At 34.9% G+C, this 18,970-nt stretch overlaps 2 protein-coding genes across 3 annotated transcripts in view; both read right to left on the bottom strand.

The window, feature by feature from the left end:
- The window catches only part of castor1 (cytosolic arginine sensor for mTORC1 subunit 1), a 22,637-nt gene extending 14,336 nt beyond the window's left edge, over nucleotides 1-8,301 (bottom strand). The window contains exons 1-2 of the mRNA XM_067406495.1: nucleotides 7,999-8,301; nucleotides 1-60 (exon numbers count right to left, since the gene is read on the bottom strand). The exon at nucleotides 1-60 is cut by the window's left edge and continues 11 nt beyond it. Coding sequence (XP_067262596.1) covers nucleotides 1-60; nucleotides 7,999-8,111 — 173 coding nt within the window. The 5' untranslated portion in view covers nucleotides 8,112-8,301. The remainder of the gene's footprint in view (nucleotides 61-7,998) is intronic.
- Nucleotides 8,302-10,222: 1,921 nt separating this feature from the next.
- Nucleotides 10,223-18,531, bottom strand: nipsnap1 (nipsnap homolog 1 (C. elegans)). 2 transcript variants are annotated; one of them, XM_067407034.1, is made up of 10 exons: nucleotides 18,199-18,531; nucleotides 15,763-15,890; nucleotides 15,320-15,365; nucleotides 14,930-15,024; nucleotides 12,909-12,979; nucleotides 12,675-12,815; nucleotides 12,520-12,551; nucleotides 12,344-12,438; nucleotides 12,160-12,243; nucleotides 10,223-10,538 (listed from the first exon to the last, which is right to left on the bottom strand). In XM_067407034.1, exons 1-10 carry the CDS (start codon nucleotides 18,276-18,278, stop codon nucleotides 10,474-10,476), a joined length of 837 nt encoding a protein of 278 aa, XP_067263135.1. In that variant the 5' UTR covers nucleotides 18,279-18,531; the 3' UTR covers nucleotides 10,223-10,473. The 2 variants fall into 2 exon arrangements, with proteins under 2 accessions (XP_067263135.1, XP_067263134.1); XM_067407033.1 differs by lacking the exon at nucleotides 10,223-10,538 and having other exon boundaries at nucleotides 11,403-12,243.
- Nucleotides 18,532-18,970: the final 439 nt, after the last annotated feature.

Here is an 18,970-nt window from a genome sequence, read left to right on the forward strand (position 1 = left end):
TCCTCGTCGAGGACAACGGTGTAATTTTCCGGAGTTTCTGTGAGGCTGAAAAATTTGCATCTGAGAGAGAAAGAGATAAAGCACAGGAGAGAGAGAAAACAAATAAAGGGAGAGAGAAACAAACGAACCAAACAGACAGATCAGATATTGCATAATAGACAAAAACAATGGCAGATTGTTGTAAAGAGTACTCAAGCAGGGAGGCGTGGGATGGAGAGAGAAACCACATCAGACCCCTTTGCAGAAAAAGTGAATGCTGTTTTTTTTTTACTTGAAGTTGGAGCCATATCTGAAATCTATTCATATGGTTCTGCATTTTGATTAATGCTGAATTGGTTTGTGATAAATATGAGGTGCTGAAAGTGCATGAGAATGCAAGATTGAGTGTGTGTTCGTGTGAATTGCTTTCTTCACGATGGGGTTTGACCCAAATACTTTAGGGGCCGGTCCAGGAGCCCAGAACAACATGCTCCACTTCATTCAGTCGGATCTATTGTCTAAGAGCCACAGATCTGAGAAGCAGCTGGGAGTCATGGGGGGGGGGACAAACAAACAAACAAAAAAAACTGTTGAGCTGTTGATTAGTGCAAACGAAATCTAGACTGGTTCATGAATTTCAACTGAAACCAAAGATGTAATACATTAATACTGATTAGTTATGTACAGCAGCAGTCATGTAGTCTAATTATGTTCATTTATTGAGTTAAAAATAAAATATACACTACCTTTTAGACGTTTGGGGTGTGTAGGAATTTTTTTGAACAAATCAAATATTTATACACTAAAAACAGTAATATTGTGAAATATTATTACAATTTAAAATCACTTTTTTTATTTTTATACATTCTAATGTTGACATCACATGATCCTTCAGAAATCATTCTAATATGCTGATTTGCTGCTCATGAAACATTTATCATTATTATTATCAATGTTGAAAACAGACGTGCTGCTTAAAACATGATACATTTTTTTCAGGATTCAATTATGAAGAAAGTTCAAAAACATTTATTTGAAATAGAAATCTTCTGTAACCTCACAATATAAATGCCTTTACTGTAATTTTTAATCTATTTAATGCACACTTGCTGAATAAAAGTATTAATTTTTTCTAAAAAACAATACATAAATAAATAAAACTTGAATGGTATACAATATACATTTACACAAAAAAAGGTAAACAAATAGATCAAATAGTTAGGCTAATGAACAATATTATAATTTTATCATACTACTATTTTTGCCGCCTCTGACTTTTTTATTCTAGGAAAACAAAGGGAGAAATTTAGTCCTGGATGTTTTTTTTTCCCCATGCAATGACTGAAAGTGCATGCAAACATTCGTTTTGTGAAGCAAAATTGTATTTATTTTTTGCAATAAACCACTAAAAAACGCAATATGGCTTTGACTTCAGTATTCAGTTCGTGCAGTAGTCCGCTAACATGGTGCACAGCACTGTTCAACTTTCAAATGAACTACTGCAGTTAAGGAAGACTGAAACCCTATCAGACCACCAGTGCACCAGCCCTTATTTGAATGAAGAGCTGTGATACTGCACTGACACTGACACTGACCCACAGGCCTTCAGTCATCCAGCAGCCCAGTGCAGCTGATTCCTGTGCTGTCTGCAACTCAGCAGAATACATTCCGGACCCCAATGACTAGGCACATCAAACCAAGGGCCTAACAGAAGGGAAATAATACATCCACACCCTCAGGGCTAACTCAGCACAGCAGTATTGTGTCAGCTAGTCTCACACTTCCTAACAACATCTAGAGCTCCCAGGGTTCAACTTCCTGCAAGCGCTCTTAAAGCCTTCTGGAAAAAAAAAAAAAATAAAAAATAAAAAAAATGTAGGAGTGGTGTTAAACCAACATCCTCCAGAAACGGTGAGAAAAGAGAGAGAACTATGTTTGCTATATTAGTGTTTGTTTGCTATCTTTACTCTATTCCAAGTTGTCCCAAGTCAGAAAAAAGATTTAAAGGGGACCTATTATGCATCTTTTCCCAAGATGTAATAAAAGTCTCTGGTGTTCCCGGAATGTGTCTCTAAAGTTTCAGCTCAAAATACCCCACAGATCATTTATTATAGCTTGTCAAATTTACACCTATTTGGGTGTGAGCAAAAACATATTGTTTTTGTGTGTTTCCCTTTAAATGCAAATGAGCTGCTGCTCCTGGCACGCTTCCAGAAGAGGGCGGAGCTTTAACAGCTCACGCTTCGGTTGCTCAACAACAACAAAGCTGGAGAATCTCATGCTGCCAAAATGAGGATTGTCAATAACAGTGTTCAACCTTACATTGTTCAAACCGAACATTTAGAATGAAACTGGATGTTTCTGAATGGTTAGTGGATAAATTTATGTAGTTGCTGTGGAGTTGATTCAACTCATGACTAGTATGTGCCGTCATGTTAATTGACCCTCATTTGTGAAGCAATCCGGCGTAAAATGACGGCTTGGCAACAACACTCTACTACAACAACTCATCCTCTTCTCTAAAGCAGCCCAACATGGCCTAAATAGTGTTCTGTGCTCGTCAGTGCAGCCAATGACAGAACAGTTAGCATGATTTGCTTGAACTTTTGCCATGGCGTTAGAACTGGTACACCGTCACTCACGAAAACAAAATGGCTGCACCGTGGGTGGAAACATGCAGATTAAGGGTAATATTATAAGAAGATCTCCTTCCTACAATCTGAGTGGCTAGTTTTTTCACATGCTTGCAGAGAAAGGCTTACCAAAACAAAGTTACCGGGTTGTCCTTTTTCACATTTTCTGGGTTGGTAGATGCACTGGGGACCCGATTATAGCACTTAAACATGGAAAAAGTCAGATTTTCATGATATGCCCCCTTTAAGTCTTAATTACTGATCAATCTTTACATGTACCCTAGCTCTCCTTGGCAAAATAACAATGGGTATCATTCACTATTAATTATGTGAATTATTTGTATGGGGGGGGGGGCAAATTTCAGACAAAAATTGCAATTTAAAATTTGATCCATTGATAGACGCATGCTTTCAAACACTCCGTGTGTATCTGTGTGAGCGCTCGGTGAAGAGCAAAGATGTCTATGTACAACATGTTTTTTAAGCATTGATCACTGTAACCAATACCAGACATATCTGTTGAGCACATGAACACAATGGCCAATCAGAGGTGTTTAAGAATTCGCTCAACAGTGCTCAAAACGCCAGGGGGGAAATGCTGGTATCGTCACATTTTTAAAATTTCAGTACTGACAGTACCAGTAGGGCTCCACAATTTGGCCAAAATTTTGTGATTATATATCAATATGGCTATAATAAGGTAATAATAATAATAATTATTATTATTATTATTATTATTAATAATAATAATAATAATAATATTAATTATTATTATTATTATTATTATTATTATTATTATTAATTTAATAAAAAAAATATTATTTTATCAGTTTAATATTTTTACTACAACTACTACTATTACTACTAGATGAAAATATAAAAAACCCTCAATAAAAACAAATAAATATTACTATTGTAATATTTCATTGTAAAATAAAAATTGTGAATCAAAGAAAAACTGTAAAATTACAATAGTAATTTATTGACATTAAACCATCAAACATTTATTTTGATGGAAAGTTGATGGGAGTCCTTAAAGCTTCTCTTTTGTTGAAAAGTGCTTCTCATTACTAGTTTGGGAAGATGGTCGGCGCATGTTGCATTCTCAAATGCATGTTAAAACGACCCAAAATTTAGAGCAGATGGAGAGATAAAGTTTCTGCATTTGTTTATTTACTACTGCTTTGAAACACTGCGAACACAGACGGATAATGATCTGCTCATGTGTAAGAACACATAACTCTGAGGCATAAATTTAATTAAATCAGAGCCCTTGCAATTTGGTAATTGCACTAAGCCATATCACAATTTCATTTAATCATGTACAGCCGTGGCCAAAATCGTCAATGACATAAATTTTGTGTTTTGCAAAGTTTGCTGCTTCAGTATTTGTAGATTATTTTTTCTCTTATTTCTATGGTATACTGGAAAACAATGAAATGTGTTTTGCACGTTTGAAAGGTTTTTATTGGCAAAAACATTCAGTTCAATATTTACAGTGTTGACCCTTTGTATTTATAACCTTTGTAATTTGCTCAGGCATCCTGAATATCAGCTTCTAGGCCAAATCCTGACTGATGGCGTTCCATTCGTGCCTTATTAGTTGATCTCAATTTGTGGACTTCTGCTTGTTCACTGGCCTCGAAACCACCTGCTGCTAATACTGAGCAGCTCTGCGCTGGTTGTGACATGATTCTGCAGCTGACTCCGCAGGAGGAGATGGTCCTGGCGCTTTCTGGACACTCTGGGATGTCCTGAAGCCTTCTTCACTGCAGTTTAACCTCTCTCCTTGAAGTTCTTGATGATCCAGTAAATGGTTCTTTCCAGTGCAATACTCTTTGCAGCAAATTCCTTGCTAGTGAGGAGGCCATTTTGATGCAAAGCGATAATGGCTGCATGCCTTTCTTTGGAGGGAACCATTGCTAACACAAGAATACAATAGTTTGAAGCACTTCTTCCCTCCTTTTATAGCAATCAGTCTGCTCTTATAATCCAGTCAGAACGATACAGACTTGTACTTGTTCACACTTTCTCATGTGCTGATATGATTAGTGAAATAATGTTAGCTCGTCATTTTGTGCCAGGGCCAAAAAACTAAAATTTGGGTTTTTGTGATAAAGTAATTTTTTTTTTTGGCTAATTAAGTTTTTTGCAATTATTTAAAATGCATCTTATCCCCGTCCAATAATCTAGAAACAATGTGAATCAACAACTGAAGCAGCAAACTTTGAGAAACACAACATTTATGTCACTCACTGATCCTTGTGGCCATGACTATATTCTAAATGTTTATATATCCATGTATAATATTTCAGCTTAACATATTTATATGGTTAATTTTTACATACACATGGTTTCAGTTGTTCCTACATTTTTTCATAAACTTAGAATACTTTTTTGTACTAAAGTTATTGATAAATCTTAATTTGTTTAGGGGAAAAAAAGGTTTAAACGTAGATTTCACTCACTGTGCTCAAAGCTGCACAACACATGTGGAGTAAATAACATTAACAGATGAGATGTGTGAGCACTCCTGACCTTTAAAAGCATAGTTCACCCAAAAATGAAACTTGTCACCACCACCTTCCACATCTCACCCGTCACATTTGGTTGCAATACACATCAAGAACCAATGCTGCTTGGTGTCAGTAGCTTTGTTTCCATCCAGCTTTTTTATGCGCATTTTAGGATAGTGCATCAAAAAAAAAAAAAAAAAAACTTAAATTTTTATATTTGGAACAATATGACGTTGAGTAAATAGTGACAGAATTTTTGGGTGAACTATCCCTTTTATTTCTGTATTTTAAGATTAAAAAAAGAAAGAAAAACATTTAGGCCTGGTTTCACAGACAGGGCTTAGATTAAGCCACGATTAAACCTCAGTTCAATTAGGACATTTAAGTAGCTTTTATAGACGTTCACAAGGAAAAACATTACTGGTGTGCATCTTGAGACAAAACAATGGCTCTGACATATTTTAAGATGTGTCAGTGCAAGTTGCTTTCAGTTAATAAGCTCAAAACATGCATTTTGAGCTTTGGATTTAGGAAGTGATGTGCTCAACTCTGGAACATTATCTGTAGCATTCAAGGTTCTGGAAAGTTCAACAAGATATGGCTGAACGAACCAGAACAGGCATATTGAATACACAAACAAATCTTTTTTCTAAGCTCTGTAGGAATCCTATCCTGAAAGGCCTTTCGCCATCCCACAGACATGAGAAAAACAGCCAATTCAATGGCATTAAGCAGATACTAAATTCACACAACGCCCCACAAAATACTTAAATCAGCTGCATTTTACAACCCAGAATATTTTATTGAATATTTGAGTATATGTACTAGCATTAGATGGATGAAATAAGAGTGAGATACAAAAGCACACAAGCTGCACAGATTCACATAGAAAAACAAAAGTAATGCAATCAGAATGGATCCTATTTACTGGTCTTACTGGTATCAATTCATTAGTGAATGTTATTCCAAACACACACACACACACAAAAAATACACACACCTTTACTTTTCCGCAGATGTCACTTTGGCCATGTGGTTTATGTAGTAAGATATTATCAACCTAATCCCCAACTTTTATTCAAGTGTAAAATAAAGAGAGAACTGAACACATTAATGCAGAAAAAAAAGTAATGTTTTAATATTGCAGTAAAAATTATGTTTTAATTGTGCAATATTTATTCCACACTCTACTTTGGAAATGTGTTGCGTATTAAACGTGCCCTAGAACCAATTTTTACAAGATGTAATATAAGTCTAAGGTGTCCCCTGAATGTGTCTGTGAAGTTTCAGCTCACAATACTCCATAGATTTTTTTTTATAAATTTTTTTAACTGCCTATTTTGGGGCTTCATTAACTATGCACTGATTCAGCAGTGCGGCCCCTTTAAATCGCGCACTCCCTGCCCCCCCGAGCTCTTGACTATAATACAGAGCATTTACAAAGTTCACACAGCTAATATAACCCTCATATGGATCTTTACAAGATGTTCATCATGCATGCTGCATGCATGCGTCAGATCATGTGAGTATAGTATTTATTTGGATGTTTACATTTGATTCTGAATGAGTTTGAGGCTGTTCTCCATGGCTAAAGCTAACATTACACACTGTTGGAGAGATTTATAAAGAATGAAGTTGTGTTTATGAATTATACAGACTGCAAGTGTTTAAAAATGAAAATAGCGACAGCTCGTCTCCGTGAATACAGTAAGAAACGATGGTAACTTTAACCACATTCAACAGTACATTAGCAACATGCTAACGAAACCTTTAGAAAGACAATTCACAAATATCACTAAAAATATCATGACATCATAGATCATGTCAGTTATTATTGCTTCATTTGCCATTTTTCGCTATTGTTCATGCTTGCTTACCTAGTCTGATGATTCAGCTGTGCACAGATCCAGACGTTAATACTGGCTGCCCTTGTCTAATGCCTTGAACATGAGCTGGCATATGCAAATATTGGGGTTATACATATTAATGATCCCGACAGTTACGTAACAGTCGGAGTTATGTTGAGATTCGCCTGTTCTTCGGAGGTCTTTTAAACAAATGAGATTTATATAAGGAGGAGGAAACAATGGAGTTTGAAACTCAATGTATGTCTTTTGCATGTACTGAACTCTTGTTATGCAACTATGCCAAGGTAAATTCAATTTTTGATTCTAGGGCACCTTTAACTGTTTATTCAGCAATATAATTTTAAATATGTGCTGTTATAGTGTTGTTATATATGGTTATATATGTGTGTGTGTGTGTGTGTGTGTGTGTGTGTGTGTGTGTGTGTGTGTGTGTATATATTTATAAATAAAATGCCAACATTAACATACAATTTAATGTCTGCAAATGAGACAGAAAATTACTTAAAATATGTTCACTTTTACCAAAAATGCAAAAGCAGCTCTTTTTGTCCCCACTGTATATACATCTATGAATTTAAAAAGTTTTTATTTTGTCCCAAGTTAATTTACTTAATGGATGCATGTCAAAACCTACATGCCCAAATAAGTTGTCTATCCAGGTAGCCAGTTCACTAGTTTGAGATACAGCCATTATTTCAAGCCATTTACATGTCTGAGCACAAGAAATTGCGCACTTTATGGAAACAGCTTCCTTTTAGCTATTTAAGTGTGTAACTGTAAGCTTACAAAGGCCTCAAGTACAGCATGTGCATGATTTGACATTATTTGGTTATTTATAATTTCTCCAAACTAACCAAAACAGGGTGAGGCTCTTAAGTTGCAGTTGGAAACACTGTAAACAGGTACGCTATGTTCTTGAATTTGTGTCTAAACAAGATATATTGCACCATCAAACGCGTAAAAACATGTTTGCAAACTCATACAGGCGTTGGCTGTTCTTACCTCGTCCTGTTTCTTAAAAATATCAGTTTGATCAGGGGATGGGTGTAATGTTCCAGACCAGATTTGCTGATACAAGTGACCCTCAGTTTGTGGTCCAAGATGTGCAGGTCCATCGTTTACTGGTCCACCAGAAAGACGCCGTTGAATATGTATTCTATACAGTGCAGGTGGGCGCGTTTAATAACGCAACGCGAGATCCGCCTATGTGATGTTACAAGCCCGTGCGCGTTAGCAAAACGCTTCATCCTCGTGCATTGGGCACGCTGGTGGCTGGCTGGTGGGAGTGACACGTTCGATGTAATTCGATTCGAGAAATTATTGGAATGTGGATCTAAAAAAATTGTTTTCAATGGAATATACAGTTGGCTTCCTCTAGGGGGCGTTTGGAGCCCCAGAAAGCTAATTCGAATTTACAAAGCTGCTTATTTGTCTTATTGGAGATAAGGATTTTCAAGGATTGTCACCTGGCAAATGAATATATACGCTAGCAATCTGTGTAAAATGTTTTAAAATCCATATCAAGTCATCACACGTGATCGTGATAGCATAAGTGATTGGTCGATACTGTCCCGCGCTGAGAAAAGAAACAGCTATCAAGTGACAACGCCGTCTAATAGTTCGCTTCAGCAAACATTTCAGGCAGTAATCTACACCTCAAAATGACATGGAGAAACTGAGAAAAACGATTATTTTAAAACAGGAAAATTATTATTTTGATCCATTGAATTTTAAAACATCCGTTTCGCGAAGCCCCGCCCTTCACGAGAGCCTAGTTTCACGCTTATTGTCATTCTACCAGTTCATTTGATTCTACTTGTGTGGTTCGGCTCAGAGCTGTGTCACACACCCCCTTGTTCTTAAAGGGACAGCAGCATCTAAGATGGACAAATTTCACAAAAATAGCTGCTCATGAGGGGCATGAACTGTTAATATGTTCAGTTCATATCTTAAATATAAAATCTCTAAAATGTTACGTTTGTAATTAAATTATTTTATTTATTTAAAGGAACACTCCACTTTTTTTGAAAATAGGCTCATTTTCCAACTCCCCTAGTGTGAAACAGTTGAGTTTTACCGTTTTCGACTCCATTCAGCCAATCTGGCGGTACCACTTTTAGCATAGCTTAGCATAGTTCATCGAATCTGATTAGATTCTGATTAGCATCTCGCTACTCGCTAGAGTTTCAATATTTTTCCTACTTAAAACTTGACTCTTCTGTAGTTACATTGTGTACTAAGGCCGACTGAAAATGAAAAATTGCGATTTTCTAGGCCGATATGGCTAGGAACTATACTCTCATTCCGGTGTAATAATCAAGGAACTTTACTGCCATGCCATGGGTGCAGCAGGTGCAATGATATTTTTCATTTTCCGTCGGTCTTAGTACACGATGTAACTACCAAAGAGTCAAATTTTAAATAGGAAAAATATCAAAACTCTTTGGTCATTTTTGAGCGAGATGCTAACGGTCTAATCAGATTCAATGAACTATGCTAAGCTATGCTAAAAGTGGTACCGCCAGACCCGGAGATCGGCTGAATGGATTCGAAAACAGTAAAACTCAACTGTTTAACTCTAGGGGAGTTAGAAAATGTTATTGTATATGAAAATGTTAATAGTTATTTTCAAAAAAAAGTGGAGTGTTCCTTTAAAATAAGGCCTTAATAATATACAAAACTCCATATCATGCTCTTATGGAATATAATTAGCATCTAATTAAACAATTGTATAAAATTTCATAGGCAATTTTTATATATAGTGATCTCCAAAACCTGGGATTACTATTGCTTTCATTTAAACCTACATATACTATAGTTTTACAGAAAATTACCATGGTAATACTATAAAAGCATTATAAAGTCATCACAAGTAAACACAAGATTTCCTTCAGTGTAAGAAGAGACTAAAAGTCAGCAGAAATGTAATCATTTATTATTATACACATAAAAATGGAGTTCTCGATATCTGTGCTCAAATTAAGGACAACAAAATAAAGCATTCTGATAAATGCATTCAATTTAACAAATATGTTTTAATCGCCGATGTAAAGCTAGCAACAGCATTTCAGATGAAAGTTTCATCAAGCACCCCAACACGCCAAACAGGCCAAATAATGCACCAGAAAAGAAAATGAGACTAAAAACAAGACTAGAATTTTAACATTTTATATATATATATATATATATATTATATATATATTATATATATATCAGATTACTATTTTAATTTCCAACAGTCTCATACAAAGGCACTGAGGTTTGTCATTGTAGTTCTAAGAATGGCTTGAACACTGGCGTTTTGCTCTGCCTTCTTGCAAAGTTTAGGTCCCGCTCTACTCTAACACAGCTGTCTTCTTCAAGAGGACCTGAAGACCTTGATTGTCTGGTTCAGATGTGTTTGAGTCAAGTCAGAACAAAACTCTACATGAAATTCGATTTCCAGATGGATTGTCTATAGGTGAAACATTGTTGATTTTACTGCAGAGGGGAATGTTCCATTGGAATCATAATTCTCGATTCCATCTTTTGGATAAGAGGCACTGTAAAAACAGACATAAACAAGTCAATGTACTCATCAAAAGCTTGCCTTGCTTATATGTGATGTACTGTGTGTGAACAGTTCTACTTAAATTCACCAGATGGCGCTGTTTACAAAGAAAACACTTTGATTACGGTTGGAATAGCTTACTATTTCTGCAGAACACTAGAACATACTGTGTGCATTATGGATTATGCAAATTTCCGTATGCTTGGAATACCCAGAAAGAGTATTCACTCACCTAGGCTGCATTTATCTGATCGTAAAATACAGTAAAAACAGTAATATTCTGAAATATTATAATTTAACATAACTGTTTTTTCTATTTTAAATTGTTATTAGTGTGATCAAAGCTGAATTTTCAGCATCATTATTCCAGTCTTCAGTGTCACATGATCCTTCAGAAATCATTCTTTGGTTTCTTTCGCAGTGTCTTGCATATGACACAGCATTCTAAAAACGTGGCATTCAAGTTAAAAGAAGTTAAACTTTTAAAAAACGCGTCTCTAGACCTTATGTTTTTTTGTTTTTTTTTTCATTCCACTGACCTGCGTCAACAAAAAAGTGAGCGGTAGTGTATATTTCTGTAAAGCTACTTTAAAATGATATGCATAATGAAAAGTGCTATACAAATAAACATGACTTGGCATACTGTTTCACATACAATATATAATAGGCAGTATGGAATATTGTTTCCACCATGAAATAAAATGAAAAAATAAATAAATAAATAAAAAAGCTTGCAATTCTGACTTTATTTCTCTCATTTGTGAGTTTATATCTCCCAATTGTGAGATGTAAATTGTGAGATCGCAATTATCTTTGAAATTTTTTGATTCTGTGGCGGAAACAAGCTTCCATATAGACGTTAGACGCCATATTGAATTTAAAGCTGCTGTCCCACTAGACGTGCAAAATTTCTATGGGCACTGCAATGGTCAGGATATGACTTTACACTCTACATCTTTTTTATAAACATAAATTCATCATATAACAAATAACAATAGATAAAAAAGTCCTCCACTCCACTTTACTGCAAAAATGTGCATTCTTTTAATTCAGCCAAGAGGTCAAGCCGTGGATTATCTATATTCTATTGGCAGCACGTCTTCACGTGATATGACTTTGCAGGTCATCCACAAAACTTGAACGTTAGAATGTGCCGAAATGAGAAACATCTTCACATGAGCTTGCATTTCCTGTCTCTTGCATTCGCATGCATATGAATGGAAGTCAATGGACTGAAAAGTGTAGTGACCACCCCTTAACATGGATGAAAACGAGGCGTTGAGGGATAGACCTACAGTCTTTACAATGGCACGCACTGCATAAAGGTCCTAGGTCATGTCATTTCCTCAACTCACAGCTTTTAAAACTATTTCATGGCATTTTTGTCTGCTCTAAGATGTCAGAAAGACGTTTCATCAGCTGAACAATTTGTATGCTGTTAAACAACAGTACAATCCTTTGAACGCACTGCACTTCTATCGCTCACAGACTCGTTTTCATTACCAATAAAAATTAAATATGGCGCTACCCTGACTAAGCTTTCTTATGCAGTATGCAATAATCAATATGCTCATATTTTATTCCAAACATCATCTGTCTTGGTTCCTTCTCACTTGTATAGTGCACATTGACATCCCATCCCTCTTTTAACCAAGCAGCGTTTCTGGTCTCTTCTCTGGACTGCAGGTCTTTATAAGCTAAAACACATTAAATATAGTCAGTACAACTGAGAGATTTTAAAGTGTCGCCACTTATTAATATGCAATGATCAGCAGAAGAAGAAAAAGATGCTCTTACCCCACAAATGATGAACAACATACAAATCACCGATCTGTGTGAAGAAGCCGCCCACTGCTTCATTGTTTTCCTGTCTATATTTGATTGCTCGAGCCCTGGAACATCATAAAACAGATTAAATATGCAACATGGTGATATATTTTTCTTACGTTAAACTGCACACATCACAAACTTACCAATGATTTCCCCACTCGATCATAGTACCAGGCTTGATTGAGAAATTTCAGGACAAACAAACCAAAAAAAAAAAAAAGGAAAAGTTAAAAAAGGTGTAAAATGCAATGCAATATTATTATTATTATATAAAAAAGAACAACTAAATGGCCTTTACTAGTAGTTGATATGATCTCAGTTCATAAATGTTGGGGCCAATTCTGGGCACAGGCTCGTTCCAGAAACTAAACTCCAAAAGAAGCTGGTTGCGTCGGGAGATCAACATTTTGCTCCTTTCTTTTCGAAATGCAAGATACGTCTGTACAGGAAAACATTTTGGTAAATGACACAAATATATGGATTGTCACATTATTAATTCCAATTTTTAAGAGCACAGAGATGTGTTAAATACCGTATTGAGATTGAGTTTGCGCAAACACTCCATAAGAGCAGGATATCCACCAGAGTATCTCCAGAGATGCACTACAACCACAAAACAGCATGTGTCACTCTAGTACTGTAACATCATACACAAAACATCCAGGCCGTGCTTGAAAAAAAAACACAGATTTATGGAAGTACAAACTACTTTTCAAAAATTTGAGGTCAGTAAGATTTTCCTTAGAACTTTCATTCAGCAAGGATGCATTAAATTGATCAAAAGTGACAGTAAAGACATTTATAAAGTTACACAAGATTTATATTTCATATAAATGCTGTTCTTTTGAACTTTTTATTCATCAAAGAATCCTGAAATAATGTTTCATGGTTTCCACAAAAATGTTAAACTGTTTTCAACATTGTTAATAAGAAATGCTTCTTGAAATCAGTATATTAGAATGATTTCTGAAGGATCATGTGATGCTAATCATAATCATCCTAATTCCTAATATTATTAATATTATGAATTCCTAATCATCACATAATATTTCACTATATTACTGTTCTAACATTTTTGTTCATGCAGCTTTGGTGTACATTAGAGACTTTTTTTATAAACATTAAAAAAATATCTGACCCCAAACTTCTGAACATTGTATTTACAAAAATAAATCATATTCAAATCAAGTTTTATTTATAAAGCACAGTAAAAACAACAGTAGTTGACCACTGTGCTGTACCCAAAAATGACATTTATTTACTCACGCTCAAGTTGTTTCAAACCTGTATGAGAAGAGTTTGGTTCCAAAACGCGATAAACGCCATTTTCAAAAAAATTGAGTTTCCGCCAAAATCAGTATTGTATCTGGTCGGTATTGAAAAGTCATTTATCAATTTTGCGCAAAATGTGATATCCGTCATGTTATTCTGTCATGTTTTCTCCCTTTCTTTCCAAAAAGCGACAAACGCCAGTCTCCTTTTTCTGCAGAACGTGATATATCCGCTCAACCAATCACAGCGCACCATTCCACCCACTGTAAACATTGAAGGCTTTTTTAAAAAGCCGTTTTAATACCAATGTACTCGGCAAATGTGTTTATTTAACCGTGCGGTGGCGCCAGATACTCGTTAATCGGTGATGACAAATAATTTATAACATTAACAAGATCCATTGAATTCATTTTGGGAGCAACGGCTGAATGTATTTTTAGTAAAATGCCTGTATATAAAATAAATATTGGCAAAGTTTAGACTCAGTCATATATGTGAATTAACTTGCTTTGTTGTGTATTTTCAATTTGAAAAATAACTTTTATGTTGATGGATTAATTGTATTTTGGAAAAAAAAGGTCATGGATTTATTGCATTTTGGGGAAAAAATAATAAGTTTTTATAATAAACTTTTTAAAATCAAAATGTAGATTTGAATTTTTAGTGTTTTTATAACCAAAAGATGCTATGTGAAAGTTTGAAACAGAAATTAGTGGTTTTCATCTTGCCACTTTCTTGGTAAAGAAAACACCTTTTTACTCAAATTAATCAAAATGGAGTTATTGCGTTTTGGAACCAAACTCTTCATGAATTTCTTTCTAATGTGGAACATAAAAGAAGATATTTTGAAGAATGTTGGTAATAATGGTCCCCACTGACTTCAACAGTATGGACAAAAAAAATACTATGGAAGTCTATGGGGACCATCAACTGTTTAATTACCCACATTTTTCAAAATATCTTCTTTTATGTTCCACACAGGAAAGATATTCATTCAAGTTTGGAACAACTTGAGTAAATGATGACAGAATTTTCATTTTGGGGTGAACTATCCCTTTAAAATAGACATTGCAGACATAAGAAAGTGCATATAAACTATATATACTGCAATGCAATAAAAAGAGGAAGCATCAAAAGACTTATCTTAGACTCTAGGAACAGTAGCTTTAGCTTAGATTTAAATTCAGATTCTGTTGAAACTAATCTAAGGGAAACAAGAAGACTATTCCACGGTTTTGTCCCAGCAATGGAAAAAGCTAAATACTTTGCTTTTCATCTCACCTGCTTGATCCTGTTCACCATACCAGGTGTTCCAGCTTCCAACGACTTCACATGGATAATCTGCATCGCGGTGGAGTTCTTTCTGTACCTCATCCCTGAAATTAGACAATGGGAGTAATTTAAAAACATGTTTTAAACTTAAACCGCAGATCACCAATATGGTCAGTAGGCTATTAAAACCCCATGAAATGGCTTGACGTGCAGTTTTATTTCTGTGTTGAGATATCGATGCTATACTAATGATAACATATCATGTCACATGGGACAATCAAGGAATCAAAGTACATCAAATCTAGACAATGCAGGCCTGCAAGTGTCATACTGAAAACAAGACTGAAGAAAATAGACTTGATCAGCTGTATATTATTGCAAAATCAAAAGAGAGCTTACGACAGTTTGTTGTATGCCTCCATGCACTCTGGCTTGACATTGTGAACTGAAAGAAAAAATAGGATTTGAAGATGTCAGGAAAGACAAATGGACCAGTATCTTATTTTTGCAACATTTTGAATTTAGTGAAATCCCTTGTGATTTTATCACTTAAATCAACCGTTTATGAAATATGACCCTCATTTTTCTAAACCCAATTTTCATTACAATGCTCCGTACACAAATGAATTCTACAAATAAACTTTTTGGAGGCTGATTTATTAAAGCAATTAGTATAAAACAAACAGTTTAGGCAGTTTTTCCGGAGCGAAACGACAAGAAAGCACATCATTCATGCATGGGAATATTTTTAGCAATTCCTATCAACTATATTTCGTGCACAATTTCTCTCAAGGCCTAAACATTTGAGCGCATCCTCGAAGGTTTTAGATGGATTGGCTCACATTGGATCTTGTAGAGGTTGCTGGTTTCTTTCTTGGAGAGCAGATTGGAGTGGGCATCTTTCCTGGCATCCACTTTGTGTGCAAACATGGAACTCAACCAGCCTTCATCACTTTTATTTGCAAAACCTCTAAAGATTCACAAGCAAAACTGTTTCAGCAAGTGTTTAATAAATATATAAATGATGCATCACAAGCTGCAACGCGCAGTAGTATAAAAAAGCTTGGGTAGTTGATGTGACGTTTGAAGGAGTGACAGCAACGGCTTGCAGCATAACATGCTAAATTCCATCAGAATCATTATTATGCATGCAGTTTTTGTGACTTAATATTAACTTTTATAGCTAAATAGCTAACCTCCTCCTACAGCACATACGTGGGTCAAAAATTAATGGAAAAATTCGATGCATATAGTTACATAAGATGAATTTTGTCAATAAAAATACATTTTGATGATAATTTATATGTGGAGAGCTTGCTTAGCTATACTTTGGGGACAAATTTGCTCTCTGTAGAGACCACTGAGTCATAAATAAATTAAATGTGTTTTTTTTTTTTTTTTTACTCCAAATATGCAAAAGGTTTTCTTTGGAGGATTAGACTGTAGATATTAATATTAGAATTATTTACAGGCAATGGCAGTCTATGTATTTCTTCATTTAGATCAGTAGGAAAGAGAGAGAGAGAGTGTGGTTCAGGTAAACCCTACGTTAAAGGATTAGTTCACTTTCAAATTAAAATTTCCTGATAATTTACTCACCCCCATGTCATCCAAGATGTTCATGTCTTTCTTTCTTCACTCGAAAAGAAATTAAGGTTTTTGATATAAACATTCCAGGATTTTTTTTTTCCATATAATGGACTTCAATGGCCTCCAAACGGTTGAAGGTCAAAATTACAGTTTACAGCGATCCCAGACGAGGAATAAGGGTCTTATCTAGAGGAACCATTGCTCATTCTCTAAATTTTTTTTTTTAATACGTTTTAAGATAGCTGTCTTCTTCTTCTTCTTCTCTATTAGAATTCCAGCAGTGTAGACACTGATAAGTGTATTACTGCCCTCCACAGGTCAAAGTTTGAACTAATTGTTATATACTTGCACTAGCATATTGTATATGACAATTTATTTCAAACTTTGACCTGTGGAGGACATTAATACACTTAGCAGTGTCTACACTGCAGGAATTCTAATAGAGAAGAAGAAGAGAGCTAGTTCAAGATAAGCATTTATTGTTAAAACTTTATATATATATATGAAGAGTTTCGTTGCAAAACGAGATAAATCCGTTTTTAACATTTTTGTCAAAACATGTTTATTATTATGTTATCATGTTATTATTTTGTTTTATGGTGCTACTTAGCTGTATTTTTTAAGTTATGAAGGTTTAAATCAAAACAAACCAACTGCAGTTGAATTGATATTAATTGGAATACACAACCAAAAAACAAGATTTTTGAAAAATTAAAAAAATGGATTTATCTCGTTTTGCAACGAAACTCTTCATATATATATATATCGTGCAGAACGTTTTGAAGCTGCACTGAAACTGTAATTTTGACCTTCAACACTTTGGGCTCCACTGAGGTTCACTATATGGAGAAAAATCCTGGAATGTTTTCATCAAAAACCTAACTTTCTTTTTGACTGAAGAAAGAAAGACATGAACATTTTGGATGACATGGGGGTGAGTAAATTATCAGGAAATTTTAATTTGAAAGTGAACTAATTCTTTAAGGGGACAAAATGTCCCCATAAAGATGGTAATAATATCCGAAAACCTTGTCCTTGTGGGGACATTTTTTTTTAAATGGCTTATATATCATATGAAATTAGGCTATGTTTTTTGAACATGTAAAAATGCAGAAAGTTTTCTGTGATGGGTAAATTTAGGGGGTAAAATATACAGTTTGTACAGTATAAATATCATTATGTCTGTGGAATGTCCTCATAATAATAGGAATACATGTGTGTGTGTGTGTGTGTGTGTGTGTGTGTGTGTGTGTGTGTGTGTGTGTGTGTGTGTGTGTGTGTGTGTGTGTGTGTGTGCGCGCGCGTGTGTGTCTACTTATGAATATACAATCTATTTTAAAATAAAACCAGTTAAAACTAAGTGCTCAAAGACAGAGAAATTATAGTCAGAGCATGTCAGACGAAAATATTATTTATTGTGAATAATCTATCTAGCAATATTAGCTACATATGCATTGTGGGCGCAAATTTAGAGACTAGGCTATATTTTGCACTCTTAGATATTCCCTTGTCAGACTAAAATTTACACTTTCCCCTCATACATTCACATGTATTTTAAAATAAAACCCCTGATTTAAAAAAAAAAAAAAAAAGGATAATGTCAATATTGACTTACTTGCGTTGCTGATTAACTTTAACTAGCATTTGTATCGTGTTACATGCATCTCTCAGTGACAAATCCACATTACCTGGCCACCCATGCTGAATGCACCTTGTTAAGGAAATGCTGCTGTCTCCTGAGGATGTGTAGAGATCGTGTTGTCGCCATTATTCTCGCGAGTTGTTTAAAGATTGGCGTCTATATGAAGTTGCAGTTGTTGCGACACACTCTCTACCTGAGTTAATGTTTGACTCGCCTGAACTGTTGGACTTCAGCTCCATGTGCGCCTTTGATTCATGAAACAACGCTTTTAGAAACTCATTAATCACGATGATTAATCTGTTGATTTGGTCGCTGATGCAATTAAACTTGTCTGTTAACTAGTTTTAGGTTGGTGTTTTTAAAAAAAAATGAATAATAGGCTAATAATAATGAAATGGGACCGAATGCAATAGCCAGTTTGCTGCCTAAATACCATAGTTTTGATAAGGAAGATTTCATGTGACACTGCTGACGTTGTTCAATTGAATAGTGTTGCAGTGTGAGAAATAATTTTTAGAAGGACAAATATTACATGTAATGGACATGAAACTGCATGAATACACTACTACCGTACTTTTATTCAACAAATAAGGATTCAATTGATCAAAAGTTACAATAATCAATGCTACAAACATTTTAAGCAGAACAATTGTTTTAAACATTGATAATAATAAATGTTTTTTGAAATCAGCATTACAATTATCTCTGAAGGATAATGTGACTGAAGACTGAAGTAATGATGCTGAAAATTCAGCTTTGCATCACAGAAATAAATATACTGCAATTTATTCAAATATAAAACAATTGTAATGATTTTT

The sequence above is a fragment of the Chanodichthys erythropterus genome, chromosome 13 (genome assembly GCF_024489055.1).
Source record: "Chanodichthys erythropterus isolate Z2021 chromosome 13, ASM2448905v1, whole genome shotgun sequence".
In the NCBI taxonomy this organism is placed as follows: Eukaryota; Metazoa; Chordata; class Actinopteri; order Cypriniformes; family Xenocyprididae; genus Chanodichthys; species Chanodichthys erythropterus.